At 38.3% G+C, this 18,707-nt stretch overlaps 1 protein-coding gene across 3 annotated transcripts; it reads left to right on the top strand.

Moving 5' to 3' along the window:
• The first annotated feature begins 771 nt into the window (after positions 1–771).
• LOC143630209 (ubiquitin C-terminal hydrolase 12-like) lies at positions 772–12,767 on the top strand. 3 transcript variants are annotated; one of them, XM_077099283.1, is made up of 32 exons: positions 772–811; positions 2,303–2,372; positions 2,512–2,659; positions 2,776–2,933; positions 4,596–4,861; positions 5,533–5,751; positions 5,837–5,945; positions 6,594–6,709; positions 7,021–7,119; positions 8,059–8,168; positions 8,474–8,548; positions 8,649–8,727; positions 8,907–9,053; positions 9,148–9,228; positions 9,317–9,436; positions 9,526–9,648; positions 9,770–9,847; positions 9,954–10,042; positions 10,136–10,244; positions 10,335–10,403; positions 10,484–10,588; positions 10,666–10,721; positions 10,807–10,984; positions 11,056–11,157; positions 11,243–11,314; positions 11,444–11,509; positions 11,606–11,671; positions 11,755–11,838; positions 11,922–12,038; positions 12,127–12,201; positions 12,290–12,376; positions 12,467–12,767. In XM_077099283.1, the coding sequence occupies exons 1-32, from the start codon at positions 782–784 to the stop codon at positions 12,506–12,508; spliced, it is 3,345 nt and encodes a 1,114-aa protein (XP_076955398.1). In that variant the 5' UTR covers positions 772–781; the 3' UTR covers positions 12,509–12,767. The 3 variants fall into 3 exon arrangements, with proteins under 3 accessions (XP_076955398.1, XP_076955402.1, XP_076955395.1); XM_077099287.1 differs by having other exon boundaries at positions 11,056–11,161; positions 11,247–11,314; XM_077099280.1 differs by having other exon boundaries at positions 10,136–10,403.
• Positions 12,768–18,707: the final 5,940 nt, after the last annotated feature.

The raw sequence follows: 18,707 nt of genomic DNA, 5'->3' as shown, positions 1-18,707 counted from the left end.
TAAATAAAAATAATGGTTTTATTTTCTTATTTTACTTTTTTTTTTAAAAAATTTTAACAAACTATATTTCTAAACACAAAACTTGGGCAAGTGTCAGCTTTACATGTTTTATTTGTCGGTTAAACGATTTCTTAAACTTTGTTTTCATATTGTATATAGTTCGTTATAATGACCGAAACCTTTTTCACGATTTAATAACATCTCATCGTCTCACGGTTTATATCCGTGTTTCAATGTTTTATACATCGCCTTTAAAATATTTTTATTGGCTTACTAATATACATTTACGAATTTGTGTTGGTATCGCTGATTCTAACTGAATTTGTGTTGGTTCGCAGCCGTAAGGTGCCAGTTTTTTTGGTTCTACATATGATAATTTGTTGTATTTTGGCATTGACTGGTTTATTTCTTTTTAGTTTTAATGCCATAACTTGATACGACTGATTTCGCGTCGACTTGCAGCGATTTTATGGTTTAACATTTGTAGCTATTTTGTTTTTCCGATTTAACGGTCCATTCACGAAGCGCGCGGTCCTAAATCCTATGTTATATATTATTTTGTTACTTCACTACATTCCCATGAAGGTCATTTCAGTCATTTCAGCAAAATACGTCCACAGACACCCATCCAAGCCACCAGAGTCCTTTCTCTAATCATTCTCGGAAATACCGAAACTACCCTCAACCCCACCTAAACCATCATCCTCCTCCTTACTTTCATTTCCTCAAATCAAACACCTTCACGTTTTTCTCAGTCGATCGAATCCACCAATCGCCGTCGATGACTCTCATGACTCCGCCTCCAATTGAAGTATGTTATTATTATTATAACATCATCTATTATCCATTTCCGATTTCATCATTCAATTCATTCACACACACTCACATGCACATACACGATACATACATATCTATTGACGCATATTCGTATATGTTATTTGTGAATTAGCTTGCTTAATTACTCTGTTTTGATCTGATTATTGATTTAGATCTTGTAACCGATTGTTATTTGACCTAAAAGTGCTATAGTGTTACTATTTTAGGAAATGTTCATATCTAGGGTTTTGAATTCGTACGATCAATTCATACGCACACACATACATGTTCGTAACTGCAAGCAATTCATGTTTTACGATGCTTAGTTACTCTGATTTGATCTGATTATCGTGCTCGTATTTGGTCTGAAATTGACCTAACAGTGCTCTAGTGTTACTGTTTTAGGAAATGCAACGCGTGTTCGTATCTGCAGTTTGTGAATTAACATGCTTAGTTAGTGCATGTTTGTATATGTAATTCATGATTTTAGATACTGAATTACTCTGTTTTGATCTGAGTGTTGAGTTTGATCTTGTAATCGATTGTTATTTGATCTGAAATTTGACCTAAAAGTGCTCTAGTTTCGTGTTTTTGTTGCCATTTTAGGAAATGTTTGATTCTAGGGTTTTGAATTCGCAGGTTATCAATACGTATCGATTGACGCTTATTCGTATGTGTAATTTGTGAATTAGCTTGCTTTCTGTTTTGATCTGGTTATTGAGTTAGATCTCGTAATCGGTCGTTAATTGATCCAAAATTTGACCTAAAAGTGTTCTAGTGTTATTATTTTAGGAAATGTTTGTTCCTAGGGTTTTGAATTCGCAGGCAACACTACGTATCGATTGGCGCATGTTCGTATGTGCAATTTATGAGTTAGCTTGCTCAATTAATTTGTTTTGATCTGATTGTTGAGTTAGATCTCTTAATCGATCGGTATTTATCTAAAAGTGCTCTAGTTTCGTGTTTTTGTTAATGTTTTGGAAATTTCCAGGGGTTTGAACTCGCACGATCAGGAACTGTGAAATTGTATGCATACACAATACGTGTTCGCACCTGCAATTTGTGTTTTACGATGCTTAATTACTCTGTTTTGATCTGATTATCAAGTTAGATCTCGTATTCGATCGTTAAGTGATCTAGAATTGACCTAAAAGTGTTGTAGTTTCGATTTTGTTGCTATTTTGGTAAATGATTATATCTAGGCTTTTGAATTTGCAAGATCAGGAACTGTGAAATTTTATGATTACGCAATACATGTTCGTATCTGCAATTCATGTTTTACGATGCTTAATTACTCTGTTTTGATCTGATTATCGAGTTAGATCTCGTAATCAATCGTTAATTGATCTAGAATTTGACCTAAATGTGCTCTAGTTTTGTTTTTGTTACTATTTGGGAAATGTTGTTTCTAGGGTTTTGAATTCGCTGCAAAATCGATACCGATCGCAGATTTTAATTCGATTATTTGTTTACTTTAATTTTGTAGCCGGAAGAGGAAGAGATGCTGGTTCCACATTCTGAATTTGCAGCCGCCGAAGGACCTCAACCAATGGAAGGTATTAATGGATTTGTGTTCTTTTGTTTTCCTTCATGAATCTGTGCATATTATATTCATGATTTTATAGATAGATATATGTAATTATTTTCACATCTGTCTAAAGTAAATTAACCTGTGTGGTACCATTATTTGGTCAGTTACACCTGCAGAAGCTGCTAACACCGTTGATGCGCCGGTAGTTGATGATCCACCATCAGCAAGGTTCACATGGACAATAGAGAATTTCTCAAGATTGAATGGCAAAAAGCTGTACTCTGATGTTTTCTTTGTTGGAGGATATAAATGGTATTGATTGTTTTAGCTATATATCTACGTTATCCAAGTTTGCAATGATTTTATAATAAGATATTACTCTAGTGATTGGTTTATGGTATTTTTTACTGACATGGTATTTTGTTCAGGCGAGTGCTCATATTCCCAAAAGGAAACAATGTGGACCATTTGTCAATGTATCTTGATGTTGCTGATTCCACCACATTGCCATATGGTTGGAGTAGATATGCTCAGTTTAGCCTAGCTGTGGTTAATCAAATTCATGGCAAGTTCACCATGCGAAAAGGTAATTAATTTTTTTTGGGAACAAACTAAAGTAGACTACTCACTACTGTACTTAACAATCTTTAAGATGGTTAATAATTACACTTAGTGAAATACGCGTTTGCAAGAAGTTAATTGCCGTACTAAAGAAGCTTAAAGGAGAATTTAATTGTTTGATGTTGGTCGAGAAATGAGAACCTTCTTTAACTTCCTTAAAAGGCACTACAGCAACTCAGGAAGTTTATATTTATAATTGCACTTTATAGTTTATGATGCTAATGAAAGTTTCAAGTTGGTGAGATATATAAAGTTGCGAACCATGTCATTCTTTGAATTTGAAACCTTTTTGTTATCATGCAATTAATTAATTTTTTCGCATGTCTCAGCAATTAATTTGTCATTTGGTGCTTATGATATCATATGCAAAGTAAACTTATTGGATGGGCTTAGTTAGAAAGAATTGGCTTTCTATAAAAGTTTTAGGTGATCCCAAAGACTCATAAAGTTATTTTTATTACATTTACGTGTGAATGATATTGGTAACCCTGTTTGTTCAACCTTCCCACCAGAAGATGAAAGAATAATGAATGGAAGAGAAGTTAAAGATGACATCTGGCTAGTATGTGTTGCTGCAGGATATGCTTGATATCTTCTTAAAACATAGAACCTTATGTAGACTTAACAAAATTCTGGTTTTATATTGTTTTTTATGACCAGTTGTTAATTTGAAGACATTGTCCTCCACACATCATGCATATAAGATTCAATAACAAACCAAATTGTAACTTCATTTTCTAGTTCCCATTGTTTTTAAGTATCTTTAGTGGCTTCTTGCTTGCCTTTTTTGGTTGGATTGATTACATGTGGTGTTTTAGGCTCTTATAAGCATGCAACAAGAATTTGGCTGCATGAACCTTTGAAAGGAGACTCCTGAAATAATTGTTTGTAGTTTCATATGCTCCCTAACCTTTTTTAGCCTGTCATTTTTGATGCATTTTGTATCTTTTGAAGCTTTGATTGTATTTTTGCAAGTTTTGAGTTTAGTTACAAAATGTATTTAGGATCTTATTTTTGCATGCAACAAGAAGTTGATTGCATGGACTCTATTACAGATTTTTACAAGTGTTTAAGATTCTCAAGAGAAATAGTCGAATAACTTTCGGATTGGCTGGTTAATATCATGATGTTACTTGTGGTACATGCATTACTTTTGAAATGTAGGCAATTTGATTTTTATGTACCTGATTGTACTTTTTAAGGCATTTGGGAGTTCAGACAGATAAGCTGTATTGCTCTGCTTGTTGTGTGTGGATACTTTTGTCTCCTTAAGAGTGTTAATCATCACTTTTTTGGCTTATAATATTCTGTGTGTTGTGTGTTTGACATATAAAACATTGTTTACCTAAGACATGCATTGTATTAACAAGGTATTCTCAAGGGTCGAAACGTACATTATATAAAATTTCTATTTGTTGTAAATGTGAAAAACATTTATCTCTCAGTTGGAAATATGCCATCAATAACATGTTAGAACATCTCAATGAAGTTCCATTAAACATATAATAAGTTTTCATAATTCATATAATCATTTTTAATGAAAGTGATACCTGTTTGTTTTCATATATTCTAAATGTGTACCATCATATTTCTTGCTCTCATCTTCACTACAATCTCGTCCCTGCAGATACTCAACATCAGTTCAATGCACGCGAAAGTGATTGGGGTTTCACGTCATTTATGCCTCTTAGTGAGCTATATGACCCTAGTAGAGGATATCTCTTGAATGACACATGCATAGTTGAAGCTGATGTGGCAGTCCGGAAGGTTGTTGATTACTGGTCACATGACTCAAAAAAAGAAACCGGTTATGTTGGGCTTAAAAATCAAGGTGCTACTTGCTATATGAACTCTTTACTTCAGACATTGTACCACATCCCTTATTTCAGGAAGGTTGGTAATAATATCGGTTAATTCATGCTCACTCATAAGTCATATCTAGAGGTGGCAATTTTGACCCCATTTACAGTTTTACAGGCCGATTTGGGTTTATTCTGCATTTTTAACAGGTCAAATGCATAATGAGTTAAACCTTCCAAGTCATTTTAATTTAAAAATTAGGCCGTCATTGCAATAACATAAAAATGAAGTTTTTTTTAGTGAATATCTGCAACTATCATTAGTATTAAACTATTAATCAGGAGGCGAGTATCATGCTTCAAATTATATTAAAAGTAGATTTCTATATTCTGTAAGAGGATTTGAAAGAGTGTAGATTCAAGTTTTTCTTTTGAGAGATTAGGCCATATTATGTAATCTAATAATCAAGAACTATTATATAAAACGCAGAATTCTTCCTTTTCCCCCAATTCTGTTGATTAAGTTATGAAAGATTTTGATAAATGTACAACTTTCTAAATCATTGCATTTTAGAATTTTTTTAGGTATTGTAATAGTATATAAGGCCTTTAGTCAACTTGAAAACATCAATTATATGTAAAAGTTAAGAAAAGGAAAGACAAAACGTGTGTGTGAGCTGACGTAGTCCAACCCGTTTACCCATATTGCCACCTCTGCAATGATAACTAATGCAAGAAGGCCCTTATATTTACATTGTGAAACAGGCTGTGTATCACATGCCCACAACCGAGAATGATATGCCGTCAGGGAGCATTCCACTGGCTTTACAGAGTTTGTTTTATAAGCTTCAGTACAGTGACACAAGTGTGGCCACAAAAGAGTTGACCAAGTCTTTTGGTTGGGATACATATGATTCTTTTATGCAGCATGATGTTCAAGAACTCAATAGGGTTCTTTGTGAGAAACTTGAAGACAAAATGAAGGTATGCGCTTTTTTCTACTACAAAGTTTTAGCATATTTACCCTCTGATGTTACCTGATTATGTATTTTGTGGTCTCATTGTGAAGGGAACTGTTGTGGAGGGCACAATTCAACAGTTATTTGAAGGGCATCATATGAACTACATCGAATGCATAAATGTAGACTACAAATCAACAAGAAAGGAATCATTTTATGGTATATATTTTGCTTAACAATTTCAATTTATTTATAAGCTCTAGAGGTGGCAAATTGGTTGGGTCTGCTGGGTTGGGTAACGGGTTAGAGTCAAAGATACCTTTTGTGTGCTGGTCAACTCGGGTCAGGCAGACACTAACACCTTTTTGTCCATTATTTAATTTTTATTTGCAAATAGGGTGAATTGCTTTAAAGGGTAATGCACTACAGGCCAGTGTTGATGTGCGGGCATGCACTTCACTTTTGCCTAATAAAGGATAACTTCACTCATTATTATGTTCAAAAAGGGTAATCTTGGCATAGGTATGCTATCTTTGCACACCTCTTTTGCCAATGTGCTACCCTTTCTGAAGTTAAACTTACCTTTTTAGTAATTCATCTTTTGATGGTTAAAGTGAAGTATTATGCACTTTTCTCTGCTGGGAACATATAAAAAACTATATTTATCACAAAGATCATGTTAGGTGACTTTTGAGCTGTTAACCCATTCAACTTGTATAAGTTGTAGCTACTCTTTTATAGTGCCCTCATTTGACCTGTTATCAACCAAATACAATCCGAATGGACCTATTTTTGTTATAAATGAGTTGGAAGTGCCACCTATAACTATATTTAATTTTATTGCTAAACTTTTGCACGCTCTGTTAGACCTTCAGCTTGATGTCAAAGGCTGTCGTGATGTCTATGCTTCTTTTGACAAGTATGTGGAGGTGGAACGACTTGAAGGTGATAACAAGTATCATGCTGAGCAACATGGGTTACAGGTTGGATGAATTTCTACTTGTATTGATTTGTAATCCTTCGGAGCTAAGTTTCAATTTTGGTGATGGGGTTAGGTTAGCAAGTCACACTTTAAATGATCTCAAAAGATTTGGCCATAGGATCATTGATTGTAGGAAGTGAACATAGTTCAAGTGTTTAGCCTTATATGATTGATGATTTAACTAATAAAAACTTAAGAGGACTTATACTGGTTCATGAAAAACTCATCACACAACTCTATGATTACCGAAAAGGCGTAAACTGTATTATTATATATGATTACAGTTTCATTCTGTAAACTTTGAACTTTCAGGATGCAAAGAAGGGTGTTCTATTCATTGATTTCCCCCCTGTTCTTCAGCTCCAACTAAAACGATTTGAATATGATTTCATGCGAGATACAATGGTGAAGGTTAGTTGTCATTTTCATGTTACTCTATTACTTATTTTATGTTTATGCTGTCATTTTCATGCTTGCTGGGTTGTTATGCATCACTGTTTGTATTTTTTGTTATTGTTTAAGCAATACTCTGTTATATATATATAGATATATAGATATATATATTTCAGATAAGACATTAACTTATGTTACGCCCTGCTTGCGGTGCGCACATATAATGTATATATGTGTGAACCCTTGGGTGGACAAAAGTAAAATTGCACTAATTTTGACGTTATTTTACTAATCACGTGAAAATAACGTTAAAAGTGGCTGAAGGTTAATCAGGCATCATGTGGTGGCGTTGATAGCCGAAAGACAAGGGCACATGCACCAATCAGCCGGTGTCCCGATGATTGAGTGTTATGTGTCTTATGTCCAAGGCTTGATTCAAAACTACTATCGAGCCGGGGGTCTCACCGGAAGCAGCCTCTCTAGAGGTAAGGCTGTCTACATCTTACCCTCCTCAGACCCTACCATAGCATTGCTATTGGTGGGATATACTGAGTACGATGATGATGATGATGACATTAACTTATGTTTAATGATTCTTTATGGGCTCGAAATGTTCTTCCTTTCAACTTATATTATAAGTAAAGCAAAAAATTTAGAAAGGACCTGTAGAAACTATGTAAACGAGTGAAGAAGGGCAAATGCATGAGAAGTTGAGAACCATTTAGAGTGTCCATCAGACTCACAATGCTTATTTCTTTAATTCGTTAAAACAATCATGTTAGTTGGTGCACATTATCTTTTGTTGTGATTGCACTGTTCGAAAAGGAAAACTTTGTGGTAGTTTTGGTATTTTTTAGTATACTTATTTAAAGGCTATGCTTTCTGTTTGTATCTTTTTGGGCCATAAAGCTACTTGTTAAAGCATTATCATTTAGATGTTTCTATTGAACTTTACAGATAAATGACCGTTATGAATTTCCATTGCAACTTGATCTTGATAGAGAAAATGGGAAGTATTTGTCACCCCAGGCAGACAGAAGTGTTCGCAACCTCTATACACTTCACAGGTACTAGCATATACATATAAAAGATTTGCTTACACTTTACATGGTAACAATGATATAGTGCATCCACCTTAATTCTTATTTAGTTAAGCTGTAATATGACCATTCAAAAAGAAAGTTATTGTAGGAGTGATGGTTTAGTAAAAGTATTTTAAAAAACAGTGTATGCATCGTACTATTGATTTTCTTAACTTGGTAAAAGTCTGTTTTTTCAACATGTAAACTGTTTGGTCTATAATGTTTTCCTCTACATATTGTGGTGGATATCAATATTTGGTGCTAAGACAAACTCAATGTTTTTTTTGCAGTGTATTGGTTCACAGTGGTGGCGTTCATGGCGGACATTATTATGCCTATATTCGTCCAACACTCTCTGATCAATGGTACAAAAATAATGCCAATTAGATTTGCATATACGTTTTGTCACATTCTGTTCATGCAATTTCCTCCTAAGTTATTAAATGTTTGGGAACACTTGGTTAGGCTGAAATTTGATGATGAACGTGTAACTAAAGAAGACATGAAGAGAGCAATGGATGAACAATATGGAGGCGAGGAAGAGGTAATTAGTCAAACAAGTAATATGCTGATGTGGCTTTTGGTCAAAACATATAGTTTAATACATCAAACTTAGTTTACGCCAAACATCTCATAATTTGCGTTAACTGAATTTTTTTATTTTAATTTGATGCAAGACAAGTTAGAAAGTTATTTCTGACTTTCCTGTACTGTTGTTAACAGTTACCTCAAGCAAACCCCGGGTTCAATAACTCTCCATTTAAGTTTACAAAGTATTCAAATGCGTATATGCTTGTGTACATACGTGAAAGTGACAAGGAGAAAATTATCTGTAATGTTGATGAGAAGGATGTGGCAGAACACCTGAGGGTAAGATTGTCAATTTGTTGTTGGGGTTTATTGTACAGGTGGTGTATATTTATATTTAATTTGTTTAACCCGTTTTGATCAAATCACCTTACAGATTAGATTGAAGAAAGAACAAGAAGAGAAAGAGCAAAAAAGGAAGGAGAAAGCAGAAGCACATTTATATACTATTATTAAGGTTACAACTTTCATGACCCATTTAAGAAAAAACTTTATTTTCATGTTACTTATACAGTTTTACTAACCCAGTAAGTCAATGTAAGTAGGTTGCTCGTGATGAGAATCTTCATGAACAAATTGGGAAAAATATATTTTTTGATCTAGTGGATCATGATAAAGTTCGTAGTTTCCGTATTCAAAAGCAAATATCTTTTGCCCTTTTCAAGGTATTGTCACTGGTTATGGACTTAATTTATAGTATGTATTACAATGAAACTTATTGTGTAACTAGTAACTTCCAAATGTTATTTTTCAGGAGGAAGTAGCTAAAGAATTGGGTATACCAGTACAATGTCAACGTTTCTGGCTTTGGGCAAAACGCCAAAATCATACTTACCGCCCAAATCGTCCATTGACTCCTCTAGAAGAAGCTCAATCTGTATGTGTTTATATTCTTTTTAACCGGTTATAAAGCATTGAAAATCTGTTTATTTATATAGCTGTTTGGTGACTTTGGTCATTAGTGATCATTAACATGTTCAATCCTGTGTGATTTTTAGGTGGGACATCTGCGGGAAGTATCAAATAAGGCTAACAATGCTGAACTTAAGTTGTTTTTGGAGGTAGAACTTGGACCGGTAAGATATCATTGTTATATATTTATATCTATTTAACTCCCTTTTATATTATGATAATATTCAAAGTTTTATCTTATAAAGTTCACTTGCTTTTTCATCATTGTAGAATTCACAGCCAGTTCCTCCACCTGCAAAGACTAAGGAGGAGATTCTACTTTTCTTTAAGCTTTATGACCCTTTAAAAGAAGAGCTTCGGTAACCATTCTTTCTCTATCGCTACACACACAGAGACACATGCATATATACACCTTCGTAAGGGTTTGACTTTTATGAATTGACACATGTCAGATATGTTGGGCGGCTCTTTGTGAAGGGTACTGGAAAACCAACAGAAATACTTACAAAGCTAAACGAGCTGGCTGGCTTTGCTCCTAATGAAGAAATAGAACTCTTTGAGGTCAGTCTTTTAATCTCTTTATTCTGTTATTCTGTTATGCTCTGCCATGTGTCTTATAATTTGAATCTGACACACCCTTTTCTCATTCAGGAAATTAAGTTTGAACCTAATGTTATGTGTGAACATGTTGATAAAAAGCTCACATTTCGGGCTAGTCAGGTGAGTTTCCAACTTTTCACATCTTTATAACAATTTCTTTCTTTAATCAAGGGTTACACAAAATAACGTTTTTTTTATAGCTTGAAGACGGAGACATCATTTGTTTCCAGAAACCTCTTCAGGCTGGAATCAAATGTCGGTATCCCGATGTTCCATCTTTTTTGGAGTATGTTCATAATCGCCAGGTATGCTATCCAAATTTCTATTGTGTGTTTAATGAACCATTATTATAAGTTTCATATGCTGATGTTAAATAACGTAGGTTGTGCGTTTCCGTTCACTGGAGAAACCAAAGGAGGATGAGTTCTCATTGGAATTGTGAGTAGTACAAGTTTGCTTGGTTTTTATTTTACAAATTTGAATAATTTTGTTCTATCTTTCATTTATTTAATTTATATTTCAGGTCAAAACTCCATAATTATGATGATGTTGTTGAAAGAGTTGCTTCCCATTTAAACTTAGACGATCCGTCTAAAATCCGACTTACATCTCACAACTGTTATTCCCAACAACCGAAACCTCAACCAATTAAATACCGAGGAGTGGAACATTTGTCAGACATTTTGGCCCATTACAATCAGGTTATTTTATAATTATCTTCAAATTAAGGTCGCTTTTGTTACATACTTACATGTATTTTTTCGTGATGCAGACTTCAGATATTTTGTATTATGAGGTACTGGATATTCCTCTTCCTGAACTGCAAGGCCTGAAAACTCTAAAAGTTGCTTTTCATCATGCAACAAAAGATGAAGTAAGTGTTGACTTTATAATTATTGTTCTTCTCATGATCTCATCTATGTTTGACTTTCTCATTTTTCGTTTTTTACCATTGATAGGTAGTCGTACACACTATTAGATTGCCAAAACAAAGCACTGTGGGTGATGTCATCAATGACCTTAAGACAAAGGTATGCATATCAACTCTAGCTAATTCTAATACACGATAATGGGTCAAACGGATCGGGTTAGGTTGATCTGAAACCGGTCATAATTGCCATGTCTTCTATAGTTGACTGGTGAATGTTATCATGAATCAGGTTGAGCTATCTCATAAAGATGCAGAACTTCGATTACTTGAAGTATTTTACCACAAGATTTACAAGGTATTCAACCTTTTCAAAATTTATTTATAAAATATTTTTTAAACTTTATTAAATATTTAATTTGCTTCTGAAAAATCTGTAATTCTGTATTCGTAGATTTTCCCTCTGAATGAAAAGATTGAGAACATTAATGATCAATATTGGACGTTACGTGCTGAAGAGGTATTTTTTAATTTCTCCTGCAATTTATGCTTGGATTATTGTTGATTATTATTATTATAATTATTTTGTTTATTTTTTTACAGATTCCAGAAGAGGAAAAGAACCTTGATCCAGAGGATCGTCTAATTCATGTTTATCATTTTACAAAAGACACCACTCAGAACCAGGTATGTTACACATTTATGGTTTTTAATCACAATAATAATAATATAAACTTAATATTCACTATTATATAACATTGTATTAACAGCAAGTACAAAACTTTGGGGAGCCGTTTTTCCTTGTGATCCGGGAGGGTGAAACATTAGCTGAAGTTAAAACACGCATACAGAAGAAACTACAAGTTCCTGACGAGGAATTTTCTAAGGTATTTTTTTGAATGTTTATTCTCTAACACAAACCAAATAATTATTATTATGATTATCTTTAATCTTTTATAAATCATAATGTATCAGTGGAAGTTTGCATTTCTCTCTTTGGGTCGGCCTACATACCTTCAGGATTCTGATGTGGTCTCTAACCGTTTTCAGGTTAACATATATTAGTTCTTATATTATTATAATAATTTTATAATTCGATTAATAATTTAGCTATACTTATGTTATATGTTGGTTTCAGAGAAGAGATGTTTACGGTGCTTGGGAACAATACTTGGGGTTGGAGCACTCTGACACCACATCCAAACGATCATATGCTGCGAATCAGGTATACATTAGTCTTGTAATACAGAGGTTTAAGTTTGACTTAAAATAGTTAAAAAAAATATAGCGTTATTTATGTTTTTGGCGTATGCAGAACCGACATACATTTGAGAAACCAGTTAGAATCTACAACTAGCTATAAGCACGAGTTTGTTGGCGGACGTGCAAGGGCATTTTGGTAAAGCGTTTACCGAGGTGAAATTATGTTAGATTTGTAATTCTTTGTTTAAAGAAGTTTGTGAAGCATCCCTGTATGGGGTGACAAGTAGGTTTTTAGATAATGTTCCCCCATTATTAATGTACCTTAGAGAGTATCAAGATTTTGGATCTGGGATGTATAGAGGTATAGATGTGTCATGTATGTGTGTGTGTGTGTGTGTGTTTGTTTTATTTAACTAAATTTTATAAACCTTGTTTATTTTATATTTGTTTTTATATATTTAACAGATTATTGAATCCTTTAGATTCTGTTATAGTTTAATTATATTAGTGATGAGACTTTTAGTTGTCAACTAGATATATTCAGAATATGAGTGTTCACAGCTCGGTTTGGTTGGTTTTGATGAAATTTATCGAGCGACTCTAGACGTGCACAAATCGGGTATTTAAAAAAACCGGAACCGGGTAGGAACCGGTTCCGGGTATGGTCAACAAAAGTCAAACCAGGTTCGGTTCCGGAACCGGTTCCGGGTATAGTCGGGTATTTGACCGGGTTTTGACCAGTTCCGGGTCGGGTTTTGACCGGTTCCTCCGGGTTTTTTTCTGGTTTTTGACCGGTTCCTCCGGGTTTTTTCCACCGGTTCCGGGTCGGTTCCGGTTCCGGAACCGGCTCCGAGGAGAAATCCTATACCCGGTCAGGAACCGGTTCCGGGTATGGGTTAGAACCGGTTCCGGGTCGGTTCCACCGGTTCGGTTCCGGAACCGGTTATTTTGTGCACGTCTAAGCGACTCATCTGCAACAATTTATTGCATTTAACAATTCAACTCACAAAACTGTTCACATTCATGTATCATTAAAGCTAAACGAAATCGATTGAGACTACGTTTATTATAGCGCTCAAGAATCGTTAAAATGGGCAATGATAAATCTCACCTCTAGAGTGTTTTCAAATAAATCCTCATGAACACATGGCTCGTTGATCTCAACCCGTTTGTGGCGTTTTTATCAGCCAGATGCCATTGGCATTTGGTTCTAGTTTTCGGATAGCAAAGAGTTACATGATCAGAAACTAGCATTAAGTGTCATTCTTATGTTTTTTTTACATAACTATTCAATTTAAATTCTTGAATTTTGAGATTTGGTTAAGTTGCAATCTAACTTTTTGGTTAAATTTTACTCTAGGACGTCATAACGCATATATGATATAACTTTTGTACATCTAAAAAACCAGATAACGTTAAATATTAATCATTTAATATAAATAACGAATATAAAGTTCAAAAACTAGTCACCCAAGCGTGAAAAACGAAAAAAAAAACACGCGTAATAAAAAAACAGTCAAGTTCGAGCTCTTACAAGGGTTCAAGCTTAGCTTTTGAATTTACGAGGGCTCGAGCTCATTGTCTAAAGCTCATTGTCTAAAGTTCGTGATTGAAGAGGTAGGTCCCAGCAGAGCCCAGTTGGACCCGCAAGACTCACCTTGAACAGGGACGTCTGCGTGGTTGGACCCGCAAGACTCACCTTAAACATGGACGTCTGCGCAGTTGGACCCGCAAGACTCACCTCGAAGAGAGACGTCTGCGCAGTTGAACTCGCAAGACTCACCTTAGAGGGACGTCTGCGCAAAGACCAACTGGATCCGCAGGACCAACCATGCTCAGAGACGCGACGTCCTTACGCGCAGTACGCAAACTGTTCCCGCAGGAAAAGCCTCCCAATGGTGACGTACTCCGCCTGTTCCCGCAGCTACGGATACTAGCCATCAGGGAAGGCTACCCGCACAGCAAGGCTACACGCACAAGGCACTAACTCAAATAATTCAGTAATGTCACCTGAAGAGGGAATGAGCAAGCCGGGAATACTCCCGCCCAAAGCCGGGAATTCTCCCGCCCAAATGAGCCAGTCCGTACGCTACTGGAGGACCTTTTGTACTATACCTGCCAAGGTATGGACAAAAGATCTGACCAAAGCTGCGACAGCTCACTGACAACAGTACGACGAGCAGCACGCTCTAGTACTTAATGTCACTATCAGCCGCTGCCTACTCACCAACCCCTGTCGTGGCACGTGCATAGCCTGCAGTTGGTGGAAAAGGAATAGTATACAGCCGGCCATGTCACTATCAGCCGCTGCATACCCACCAACCACTAGCATGGCATGTGCATAGCCCACAGTTGGTCGAAAAGGAATACTATTCAGCCGGCTGTACCTGCTTGGAAACCTACCTTCGGCTATAAATACTCCAACACCTTGGAACGGTATGATTATCTTATATCTCCATATATTATCTGATATCTGCTCTAGTCATTTCTCTTAATATACACTTATATTCAAGAGCAATCTAGTCTGATTCTCACGCCGGAGGGTGGTCACAAGGAGGTACCCCCCCCTTCTCAGTGACGAGCTCACGGTGTCTGTTTTGCAGGTCATCAGAAGAATAACCATCTTTGCCGGACCTAACCCTCGTGGGAAACATCTATTTAACCCCCAGATTATCCGTAATCTGCCGGGGTCAATTAGTGTTTCTTCATTGGCGCCATCCGTGCATAAAAGCTAGAACTTGAATCTTTTTCAGTTTTTTTTTAAAACTTCTGGAAAGATGGTTAACGTTACTCCGGTCCCAAGGCCAGCGAGTGACCAAGAAACCCCGGTAATCACAACCCCAGCTACTGGGAGGAACACCGGCGAGTACACAGATTTTACGAACACTACCCCGGTTACTCAAGCCGGGGCAAGTGCGGTAAATTTTACGAACACTACCCCGGTTACCCAAGCCGGGGCAAATGCAGTAAACAATCATCCCCTGGGATTCATTGATACCCAGGTGGAAAGACAACAGACGAGGCTCCCCCGCCAAACACTTGAACAAGTTAAAGCGTGGGCGGAAGCAAGTCAGAAGGAATTCCAAGCTGAGTTGGACGAACGCTTACGTTCCATCCAACAGGCTGACGAATTTGGAAGCACTCAACAGCTCAACATGAGCAGTGAGTGCGAGTACTCGGAGGAATCCGACACCGACGCAAACCCTCGCCATAGGGCGAAAGGGAAGCGTAAGGAAACGGACTTCCAACCGAGAAGGAATTTCGAAGAAACCTTCAAACCAAGGAACGCTCACGCACCTCGTGGCGTAATGAATGCTGAGCAGGCTAATGCGTGTTGAACCCCAGTTGGGGAAAACACGAATGAAACTGCAGCTTCAATTTTGGAGACTACATACTGCGTAAACAACGAGATTCCGAACCAGGTGAATATCGGCTCGAAAGGCTCGATGACACCCCCATCCCAAGAACATGGAAGGGAGTTCAATTACACAGGTTGCATGTAGATCAATTCCAAACTTGTAAAGGCCCAGAGCCACTTCTAATGGAAATGATTTTCCTTACCACATTGACGCTGATGGTCTTACATTTATACTTATGAACTTTCCAGACTGATATGCCGGTATTCACCGCATAAATAAGTGAGGAAGTAAGTCGTTGCGTGTGGACGGCGGCAAAACCCGCATAAGCACAAAAAACGATAAAAATTTCTAACATGTAAGGACAACCTTCACGCAGGTCAGTTATAGGTGAAGTTCGGTCATCCCACTAAATGAAAGTGCCGGTCCTACCCGCACAATCATGATAGAGGAAACTGAACGTTAACCTATTGACAACCGTGCGTCGAACGGTTAACTTATTCAAAACACTGATATGCCGGTTTTCACCGCATAAATAAGTGGGGAAGTAAGTCGTTGCGTGTGGACGGCGGCAAAACCCGCATAAGCACAAAAAACGATAAAAATTTCTAACAGATAAGGACAACCTTCACGCAGGTCAGTTATAGGTAAAGTTTGGTCATCCCACTAAATGAAAGTGACGGTCCTACCCGCACAATCATGATAGAGGAAACTGAACACTAACCTATTGACAACCGCGCGTCGAACGGCTAACTTATTCAAAACACTTGGAAAATTGCTGTTAAAGTATGCACGAGCGAATCATATATTGTTTATGCGGCAAAACAAGTGCCAAATTAAGCTATAATATGCATGAGCAAGTCATATAACGTTTATAAAGCAAGTCATCCAGTGAAATTGGCGGTCCTACCCGCACAAACATTTATATTTCATAAAAAATTCAAACATTACAATGGCCGGGTATCTACCCGCCTACAGAAATATAAATCTATCCTAACGGTGGGAAGGGATCTCAAGGTTCAAACTTCAGGACCACTCCCTCCAAACCCACTTGTACCCGCACCATCAGTTGGCTGTGGCGGTTCAAGGAAAGTCTTGAGAATGGTTAGCCCATCATCAGCAGCAGCAATCTCGTTCACCTTCTCCACCACCGGATGCGGGAAGGCAGCATACTGGTTCACTGCTTGGTCATAAGCAGCTTCAGTATCCACATCATATAGAGGGAAGTTGGAAGGCGGGATGCCCTTCTCAACAAACCCTAGACCAAGCAGAAAGCCAGCCTTTTCCCCATCCTCATGAGAAGCGTTGAAAGCTGCGCTCATGGCATCGTCATAAGATGTATTCGTGAAGACTCGATGCACAACCTACAAGAAAAAATACTAGTATCAAAACCTTTTCTAAGCACAAAGAAAAGCGTAAAGATATTATGAAGCTACGCATACCTGCGACAACGCTTTTCGTAGAAGCCGTTCCTTGGTAATCAGAGCTTCTTGGAGGGCAGCCTGAGCTAGGTTACGGGCGCGTTCGGCTTCATTCTTGTTAAGGTTGGCAAGCAACACTTCCTTAGCAGCAGCCTCTTCAACGCCCTTCAGCTTACGCTCAGTATGGTCAAGCATACCCCTCTGATCCAAGATCTCTTGAAGCTTCTTGGCGTCTTCCATAGCCAAAGCATCATGAGCCTGCTGAAGCCTCTCTAGTTTGGCTTTAAGCTCCTCATTTTCGGCGCGTAGAGGTTCAGCAACGGTTTCAGCCTTGGTGGCCCTCTCGGTCGCGTTCCGCGTAGTTTCCTTAGCCAACCGAAGCTGTTCGTTAACAGCTTGGGTAGCCTTGGAACGGGCCTCGAGCCGGGCCTGCACTTCAACCTTGAGGGCCTTGAAGGCCTTTTCCTTCTCCGCAGCAATTGCGGAAAGTCTCCTGTTCTCTTCCCGGATAGCCCGCGCCTGAGCCACTTCTTGGATACGCGCAGCCTTTAACTTGTCGTTTTCACGACAAAGCAACTCGACGCGCGGCTGCATCCGGGCAAGGAGAATCCGAAGCTCATTTGTCAGCCTACCCTCCTGGTAGCTAGACATGGCTTCCCCCAACGCGCCACTTGGGGCCGCGTGACGCGCCCACTCGACGCAGTCTACAGCCGTCCGAAGGGTTGTTCCCCGGCGGATGTTCCACCGTGGAACATACACCTCATTCGAATCCGACACTGCAAAAACAAAAAGCAGTTAGGAAAAGATGATAAAAATATAAAAAGGCCAAAATAACCCTATGCACCTGTAGGGTCGACAACAGGCCGGTAGCCGCCGAACCCATCACCCGAACCTAAGGGATATCCATCTAAGAGGTCAGGTATATGGGAATGAGGCAGAGATTGGCTAGAAGCCCCAAACATACCTGCTGAACCGGCCGGAGACGAGGTAGTCACCGGTGCCGGAGGCACGGTTGAAGCCGCCGCGGTAGAGACCATCGGAGGTGAACTCACGGGAGGTGAAATCACAACCGTGGCCGCCGCTGCGGAGGAGCCCGCAGAAAAAATCACCGCCGGCTCAGTAAAGGATGCAGTGAAGATGGCACTGACAGCCGGCGGAGATGACGTCACAATTGGAACAGTTGCCTCAACCGGGTGAGCAACTGAACCAACAATTGAAACAGGCGCGGCCGCCTGGGTCATCGCCTCGGGTAGGTTGACCAAACCTACCGTCATGGGTCGAGAAACGCTCCTCCCCGCTCCACTCTGGAATGCGGTAGCATCCACGCCTGCATGAAGACGATATTAAAAACAATGGCAGAAAGAATTGCGGGTAAGATTAATTTACACTTACGAGTTTTCTTGAGCTTGAAGGTTCTGACAGGCGGGGACGAACCCGATGGAGCCGGCCTCTTCACGCCGGTCACCGTCGTCGTACTGGGCGGATCGGAGGTGACAGCTGTCTCAACCTTCGGGATAGTTGTCTCACCACCACCAGGGTTCCCTGCCACCTCCTCACTTTCGGTCTCCGAGTCAGA

Source organism: Bidens hawaiensis, unplaced genomic scaffold (genome assembly GCF_021521415.1).
Source record: "Bidens hawaiensis isolate Kalapana, Puna unplaced genomic scaffold, B.hawaiensis_p1.1 tig00000459_1, whole genome shotgun sequence".
Lineage (NCBI taxonomy): Eukaryota > Viridiplantae > Streptophyta > Magnoliopsida > Asterales > Asteraceae > Bidens > Bidens hawaiensis.
The sequence above is the reverse complement of the archived record's forward strand: the minus strand, read 5'-3'. Positions and strand labels throughout refer to the sequence as shown.